The sequence below is a fragment of the Nuphar pumila genome, chromosome 17, assembly GCF_984573655.1.
Source record: "Nuphar pumila chromosome 17, dmNupPumi1.hap1.1, whole genome shotgun sequence".
Taxonomy (NCBI): domain Eukaryota; kingdom Viridiplantae; phylum Streptophyta; class Magnoliopsida; order Nymphaeales; family Nymphaeaceae; genus Nuphar; species Nuphar pumila.
In genome coordinates this window covers 76096984-76106096 of record NC_143265.1, presented here as the reverse complement: position 1 = coordinate 76106096, position 9113 = coordinate 76096984, and the positions used below count along the sequence as shown (strand labels likewise).

The 9113-nt window shown below is 44.1% G+C and overlaps 1 protein-coding gene across 1 annotated transcript; it reads left to right on the top strand.

The window, feature by feature from the left end:
- The first annotated feature begins 6350 nt into the window (after positions 1–6350).
- Positions 6351–7631, top strand: LOC149812279 (uncharacterized). The gene has a single exon (XM_089993648.1). It carries the CDS (start codon positions 6443–6445, stop codon positions 7418–7420), a length of 978 nt encoding a protein of 325 aa, XP_089849774.1. The 5' UTR covers positions 6351–6442; the 3' UTR covers positions 7421–7631.
- The last annotated feature ends 1482 nt before the right edge of the window (positions 7632–9113 follow it).

Below are 9113 nucleotides of genomic sequence, written 5' to 3'. Positions count from 1 at the left end.
TGTTACTGAAAGTGAGATCAGATTTGGTTTGTATGTTCTTGTGGTTATACAAGGTTGATAGTGAAAATCTCAAGCGAGTTTTGCTTGGGGACTAGATGTAGGTCTGGAAGACCGAACCAGGATAAATTCTTGTGTTCTTTGTGTGATTGCTTCGCGAATCTCAAAATCCTTTAAAATTTCAAAGACGTTATTTAAAAGCAGTATTTACCCCCCCTCTAGTGCTCGTTGCCTCAATCCTATAGCACTTTCAGGTATGGGTAAGGTCTAGGTAAACCTGAATCGTTGACACCCTTAACTCAGGAACGTTGCCCTATTGGCGGATCTTTATCAGCATGACATGGTGATTAACGTAGCTTGACAGACCAAACTGTATCACCAAGGATCAGGAGAGAGCCTCCCAGAAGGTACCCAACTGGGTCTCTAGCCAATGGTACCAACCGATTGTCTCTTCCTCCATGTTAATTGAACCAAAGGCACATGATCCTCATATGGTGTCTTGACAATTTTGAAGTATTGCTCGACACAGAACAACCAACTAGTGGGGTCTATTTCGACAAACTTTGGAAACTCCTATCAGGGCAAGCAGACATAATTGGGTCCATTGGTGGAACCTAACTCCTGACCGCTCATGTCGATTTCCCCAGAATGTCCTGGGGAACTTCCTTGCATCCTCTGATTTTGGATGGAATCAAGAGCCATAAGAACCCATTAAAATTGCTCGTCGAGTTCTCCATTTAGCGCATCTTTGTGATCGTTGATGTCACCTAGGGTCTGTGTCACCCTATTAATCCTCTCATCCAACTGATTAACGCAAGTCTAGAACTTCATATGAAGCTCGCAAATCATATCATGGGATCACATCATGTTTAGGGTTTCTATAATTGCAACGGGTGTAATAGACACTCTCGTCCAACCGAAAGCACCTCAGACGTGTATGACCCAATAGGCGAAGGGCTCCTACATGCAAGACAAGGTTGATGGTGTTGCAAGTTGAGTTCATCCAAATGCCTAGGTTAGTCAAACCTTCCCAATGGCGTTGACTAAATCAATGGATGTGAACCAAGAAGCTGATCTTGGTGCATATTGGGATAAATCAGCCATGCACCTAAAGAGTTGTCGGGGACATACATCTGACATGAATATTAAATTCGGGTTTGATCTCACGTTAAAAAGAAATCACGGATTTGGTGCTTATTGAATTAATATAGCAAGAATTAAAAGAACAATGTTAGATCACATCTAAATATATTCGAGATGGGTGTGGGTCCTTGCTCATGCGAAAACCCATGCTTGAACATTATTTTTGGTCCCACAAGAAGCCTCACTTTGATACCAATGTTAGAGGTTGGTTCTTGAGAGGATCAGTCATTGTGAATCTCAACAACGAAACAAGTGTAGAGAGAGAGAGACATCTCTCCTAGCCGGTTGCCTAGGGTGTGAATAAGAGAGAGGCAGACAATAGGGGGAGGGAGATGTGCATTCCCTCCTAGGTCGGTGATTTGTGTTGAGAAAGGGAAAGGCATGGAGAGGGAGAAACACATTCACTTGGGGGTAAAATTCTTGAGCAAGAACAAATAGATGAGAAAACTCATCAAACTTCATTCATAATTAATCATGAATAAAAACACCTATTTATGTAGTCTATCATAGAGTTCAAAAAAAATAACAATTAAAAAAAAGGAGGGGTGTCCTCCAATCCTAGTCCGACTAGTTTTCTTGGACAGATCTGGACCTATACCATCACGAATGGGTTTGGGTGACGGCGGTTTGTAACAAAACCTTATTCACCAAAGTTGTCAAGCTTGTTAACCTACTTAACCATTTTTTTACCCAACATTCAATATTAATGTGTTTTAAGGTTTGTAAGTTTCTATATGTATTTACTAAAGTATTTAGGTATATCTACACAAAATGAGCTTTTAATAACTAAATGTTTTATGTTTTTCATATGAAGATATTATTTTTATAAGTTGCACCCTCGTATGTAAAGCTGAAACACATTTTACAATTAATGTTTTTAAATATCAAAGCATTAATCTTACACATTTTAAAACTTTCCCAAACTTTTGATAGCTGATAACTATGATGATTACATTGCAAGGGGGGGAAATGTAGAAAGTTACTATTAAAATATTCTAGAAGGCAATAAAAAAGTTAAGTGCTTTTCATACATAAGTTTATTTATGTGTATGTATTTATATATTTTTACATATTTGTTCATATGTATAAATTTGTTTATATATTCAAGGAATATCTCCTTTGTGTAATTCTCCCCTTATTTTATTAAGAATTATTCTTTTAAAATCATATAAATATATACAAAACACCATTTTATCTAGACCTTCTAGATTGACCATACAATAAATTTTGCAAATAGAGCTTTTATTATAACAAAATGCTAGATGCAACATTTGATTTCCTCCACATTGTATGAATATTTGATAAAAAGCAGACATTATGTATGGGGTTGGCCAAAGAGAGAAAGTGAGAGATAGAGTGAATTGAAAATCAACCAATCAAATGCCCCACCTAGACCTGCTCTACTAGAATTCTCAAAGTTTTTTTTCATGGACAAGGAAACCACCATTGAGATCAGAGATCTAGTCGCACTAGCTCAGCTTTATGTGTTAGCGGTCAACTTTCTGACAATGTAATCCCGTGGGACACCCTTTGCCCCAAGGAATCGCTCTGCTTGGGCTGAGCAAGGGCTTATCTATTGCCCTCATTAATGCAAGGGGTTTGACACTAATAGGAATGAAACCCTTACCACCTGTCTAGTAGCCAAGGCCCCTCTACTCTGCCAAACCCCTTGGGGCCTTAGAGACAAGTTCATGACAAAACAAATGAAACCAGTGAAAATGGATTGGGTTTGGTTAGAGTTATCCAAAATTGGATATAAAACCTGGATCCACCTGCATATTTGAACAAAACTTGGTTTCTTTCCAACAAATTTTTTTGATTCAACATTACTACATAGGAAAAACAGATTTGGATTGAACCTTATCTTAATTATATCCAGTTTGAACCCAGATGCTACTTCAACCGCATTGCATTAAAAATCAGAATATTGAGTCTTTTGGCCTATATCCACGGTGATCCGCCTGGAATCCAACCCGTCTTCACCCCCCAGACCCTCACTCCAACTCCAAGCTTATTAAACAAAATAAAAACATAAACCATTTCCAAAAAACCACCTGATATATGAGTTATTAGTGGATTACTTGCTGTCACGGGCTTACTTTTTTCTTCAAAAAGTCAGTGCAGTGCGATGGCCCTTCCTTACCGCTACAAGCCTTTCTATAGCTCTATCACGGGCATAGAATGCTTCGCAAACCCACGACGTGCCAAGCTACCTAGCCTAACGGCCAAATGCCGCATACCAACATGTTTCTATGTGTTGAATCATTCTCATTGGCCCTATGCACCATAAAGTGCGCAACTGCCTAGTGGAAGTTGATCGTGCGCATTTCCAAATGTGCATTCCATGTAGTCCATGCTGCTTAGTGCATAGTCGTCCCATACCAGCTATCACTTCTGAAAGAAGTACAAACTTTACCTTAGCCTTGCGTGCCATGAAGCGTATTGCAGCTTCATACACACAACTTAGCAAAACCTCACCACTGAAGGAACAAGACCTTGTGGCCCCCAGTCCGAAGACCAGTTGATGATTGAACACTATAGCGAAAAGCACCACCCAAACTCATTTGCCAACGCCTAGGCATTCACTCGCCTAGCCCCGAGTCTCCATACTCGGTTGGAATCACCTAAGGTGATTCCAGAGAGAATTAGCCCTAACCCACATGCACTCGCGTACGTCCAACCGCTATACGTGGGACCCTCTTGCAAGCTGAGAGGTCCTTAACCAAATCTCCAAAGGCAATATCCTCTGATCCGCTGACACTGCTTAACCGAACAACACTCAACGTCTGTGCCGCCACACTACGATGCATTGACGATGATACTGATACCTATCGCATGTCATGCTACCACCACACGTCACCGATCAAGTGAACACATACCGCACATTTCTACACTCGATGCATTTTCCACTTAGTAGAGCTTCACACTGCATATGCCCCATTTCGAAAGATTAGCCTGGGACATTCTCCTCCACCCAAAACCATTATCGTCCTCGATATTGCTGGTACAGGTAAGAACACAGTCTTCACTGATATGTCAGTTTTTCTTTGTACTTATCTTTGGTTTACTCTTTTTCTTCAGCCTACTCAACTTGTTTTGGATTACATCCACCATCGCCGCAACCTTTAACACGCCAAGTTTCATACCTTTAATGCATCTCCGATCACTTAGACAACAGTCTTCTACTTTATCAATATCGAGCATTCTCTGCTCGTGAGACCCTAGTGCAGTTTCAAACACAAACAGGTCATCTTCACCTGCATGATAAACTTGTCGTCTTGATGCTTGTGGCTAGGGTGCCTTCCAACCCCAACAAGGTTCAGTCCATGCCCTTCGTGGTTTTCACAAAGAATGACGACCACCAATGTGTGCCATAGACATATCAACTCCCTTAAGCACTAACTTACGGTTTTCCAATAGTTCAAACTAGTCCTCAAGTAGGGGACGTCTGCTTACGTACCATCCCAATGTAATCCTTCAAAGTGTCTTCATAGGCACTCATCCTCACAATGGCACTTTGCCCCAATGCTGCACTTCCCTCCTGAAATCAACACACTATACTCTCTCTCAGATTCAGCAAAACGTTCTCGCAGGAACCAACGAGCCACCGACAATAACTTTTTTTACACGTGCAACCTATTGAAGATCTGTCAACTCAAAAGACCAAAATAATGAGCATTCTGCTCAACATGAGCACTCTGCTAACCCACAATCTTGGGAGAGAATCTAAAAGTTTGATTGGGTCTCCCATACCCAAAGGTGCAAATCCATCCAGCCGAATCCAACGTGCATTCTCTGCATGCACAAGGCAAATGTCACGCTCCACCTGTGAGCCTAACACATAATTGGTAGGAATCTTTATCTTGTCTACGTTCCTTTAGCCAACTGAATAACAACCTTACACTTTTGCTTATCATCGACAAAATATCCTATATCATCCTGCCAACATCTTGCTTATGTGCTCGGTCAACCATACTTTAGCTGCGCAAAATTACGTAACTAAGATAAACCATCATTGTCCTCTTCAGTGTCACACACAATAAAGAACAAGGTCTTCGTGAATCTTTCTGCTATGATGTCAATTTATCATGAGCTTACTTTTTTTAATAAGTCAATGCGGTGCGACAAACCTTTCTTACCGTCTTAATCATTTCTATCGCTATGTCACAGGCATAAAATGCTTCACAAACCTGCAACGCGTCAAGTTACCCATCCTAACGACTAAAGGTCGCGTACCAACACGTTTCCATGTGCTGAATCATTTTCATTGGCCCTACATACCACCTTGTGTGGAGCTGCCTAGCGAAAGCTGATCAAGAGCATTTCTAAATGCACATTCCATGTAGTCCATGCCGCTTAGTGCATAAGCGTCTCATACTAGCTATCACTTCTGAAAGAGGCACATACTTTGACTTAGCTTTGCGTGCCATGAAGCGTATTGCAGCTCCATGCACACAATATAGCAAAACCTCGCTACTGAATAAACAAGACCTTACGACCCCCAGTCCGAAGACCAGTTGATGATTGAACGCCATAGCGAAGAGCACCACCCAGACTTATTCGCCTGCACTTAGGCATTCAATCGCCTAGCTCTGAGTCACCATATTCGGTTGGAATCACCTAAAGCGATTCTTTAGAGAATTAGCCCTAACCCACACGTACCCCGTGCATCCAACCGCTACGCATGGAACCCTCTTGTAAGTTGAGAGATCCTTAACCAAATCTCCAAAAGCAATATCCTCTGATTCACTGACATTGCTTAACTGAATAACACTCTACGTCTGTGCCACCATACAACGATGCACTAACGACGATACCGATGCATATCACATGTCGTGCTATCACTGCACATCACTGATCAAGCGAACACATACCGCATATTTTTATACTCGATGTATTTTTCACTCAGTAGAGCTCCGCACTTTACATGCCTCGTTCCAAAAGATCAACCCAGGACACTTGCAACCACCTATTTTAATTTTTATCTGAATTCATTTAAAATAATACTGCCTAAGATACAAAATAACGTTTTCATCCCTGTCTATTTATAGAACTCATCGTATGTAAAGTTAGGTACTCCTATCCAACAGAACCATAAGGAGGGCGTTTTAGTCAAAATGCAAAACAGGTTTTTTGTAAAATTAAAGAAAAAAAACGCCCACCGAAAAGGAAGAGAGAGGGTTCCGCACCAAACCGCCACCCATGGAGGGTGGTGGGTGGCGGACCCTCGACCGGACCCGGTCAAGACCGCCCTTCGACCCGCCCACCGGACCCCACCGGACACCCGATCTCCAACACGACGATGACCGGCGCCGGGCGGGGGACCGCCCTTGTGTCCGCGTCAACCGCCACCACCACCACCATAAGCCTCAAAACCCCGCGCCCACCACCGCCTCCACCACCACCACCACCACCCTACCAAACGATGGCCTCCTCCCCTTCCCCTCCTTCGCCCGATCCTCCCTCCTCCTCTTCCCCGGCAAAGAAGCCGCCGCCGGGGCCCTGGTCCCACCACGAGTCTCTCCACCTGATCGACGCCTACCAGGAGCGGTGGTACTCCCTCGGCCGCGGCCAGCTTCGTGCCCGCCACTGGGATGAGGTCGCCGTCTCCCTCGCCGGCCGCTGCGGCTTCCCCCGCCCCGCGAAGACCCCCACCCAGTGCCGCCACAAGATCGAGAAGCTCCGCAAGCGCTACCGCGCTGAGTCCCAGAAGGAGGCCGCTGGCTCCGGCGACTCCCGCTGGGTCCTCTTCCCCCGCATGGACCTCCTCGAGAAGGGTCCCTCCTCCATCCTCCACGCCATCCACCCTCTCCGCCAAGCTCCCCCGGCGGACTCCCCCTCTCCCCCCTCCTACCGCCACGCCGACCACGATCCCCCGCGGAGGTTCGCTTCCTTCGGCCGGAACCCTAGCTCCGGTGGTGGCTTTGGTGTCGGCGTCCGTGGTCCTTCCAGCCCCGGGTCTAGCCTTAACCCTAACTCTAACCCTAATCCTAGCTTCCCGAAGCGGAAGCGGACCGCGAGCCCAGCGGCCTCCGCGGTGACGGAGGAGCAGGAGGCGCTCCTGGAGCTCGCCTCCACGGTGAGGTCTATCGGCGACGGGTTGATGCGGGTCGAGAACCTGAAGGTGGAGATGGCGAGGGAGATGGAGCGGTCGAGGATGGAGATGGAGATGAAGCGCACGGAGATGATCCTCGAGTCGCAGCGGGAGATCGCGCAGGCCGTCACCAAGGCCTACTGCTCCAATAAGAAGTACAAGAGGCTGAGCTCGCCGGACTCGTGAGGGATCGGGGGCGCTCCGGTCTGTGGTATTGAATTGCTCGTCTTCAACAGAGTTTCTATTTTTCCTTCTTTTTAGCTTTTTTGTTTCTTTAATTCGAGAGTTTCCTTCCTTTTGTGCTAGTTCTGATTGGAACCACTTCAGGAATTGTTGAGTTTTTGGTTGATCAGTATGGTGATTTTGATCAATGTAAGGTGAATTCAAGTTTCCTTAAGATGAATCGTCATTTTTTTTCTTTTTCTTACTGCATTTTTCGGGTTTGTTCGTTCTGTTTTCTTATTACTTGGTAAATCGAAACGAAGACAACATCTCTGCAGTGTTTCATGGAGAGCTGTAACATTCCTTCTTTTTCTTATTTTTTTCTGGACTGAAATCTTCAATCCTTCCTCCAATTTGGGCATAATGATGTTTCATGAAGGGCTATAGAATTGTAATTCTTGATTCGAGTTTCAATGTTGGAATATGCAACCGAAGATAGTGATGGGAATTGTTGTTCTGGTGGTGTAACGATAGATGACTATGTAGGTATTACCTTGTTGGATTTGAGGTGGGTTGGGATTACCATTGGCTTGCCGAATAGTTGTCATTGAGAAAGGCAAATTGCAGACAACCTGGGTGATCATGATTGTGAACACTGCCGATCCCGCATTGGTTGGCTGTTGCTGGAAGGCTGCACAAGTTTCACTGGAGCTGGAGCTTGTTGCTTGTCTTTTGATGATTTTTCCAATTTTTCACTGGTTTGGTCCTGTGCGAGTCCAAGCGTGCATTTCATGCATTGGTAGTTTGCATCTGATGGCAGTTTGGAGGATAACTCCTCATGAGTAGAGCCATTCATGTGATTCTTTGTAATAAATTCCACGTGCTCTTGCTTCCATATGTTCTTTCTTATTTGAAGAAGTTGCCACTTCTGTTTGTTTGCTGAAGAGAGAAACTTTAAGTTCTTGAGTTGGTTGGTGAATTGTGGTATTCTGGGCCTGGAAGTAGTTTCCATTGAGATTTCTGGAAGTGAGCTAAGTTGCCAGCGTTAGATATTCATTTTCAAGCATGACGAAAGCTTGTAGGATGCTTGGTAACCCAAAGGGTTTTTTTCTTCTTTGTTTCTTGAACACGAGTTTTTGCCTCGATACATCATGTAACAGGTTGTATAAGATAGTTCAGGACTTATATCTTGACAATGTAGTAACATATGTGATACAGAAGCACGTATCATGGTTTCCTCTAGTATGCTTCACTCCAGTGGTCAGTGAGGCAGGCCTGGTCTAGTTACTGATTTGCTGCTTCAGTTCTTCTCATTTCCAGGTGCAACTGACACCAAGCAGCTGTAACACTTTGGTCTGTCACCTAGCCAGATTGGCAGCGGCTACTTAAGAATGTCATTGAGAGAACAAACCTAATTGGCATCCAGCCCTGTAATATGTAAATACCTGTATAGTCTTTTGTTTATATTTCAATTTGCAGGTAGGGATCTGCCTAACCTCAGCTTTTCTGGAAAAAAAAAGAGCATGTCTCACTCTTGGTTTTGAAGGGACTGTAAATGTCTGGTTTATGGATTAACCACTGACCAAGGTTAGTGATTGTTTAGATCATTAGTCTGCACCTTGATGTTAGGTTAGTGCATTCAGTTTGCTGAGTGTTCCTTTCTTAACATAGACCCATAAACCAATCGTTTCTCTGTTTGCTGCATTCCAGACTGCTT

Excerpts from the sequence above, each read along its gene's own strand:
- LOC149812279 (XM_089993648.1), top strand. The coding sequence starts at position 6,443 with ATGACCGGCGCCGGGCGGGGGACCGCCCTTGTGTCCGCGTCAACCGCC.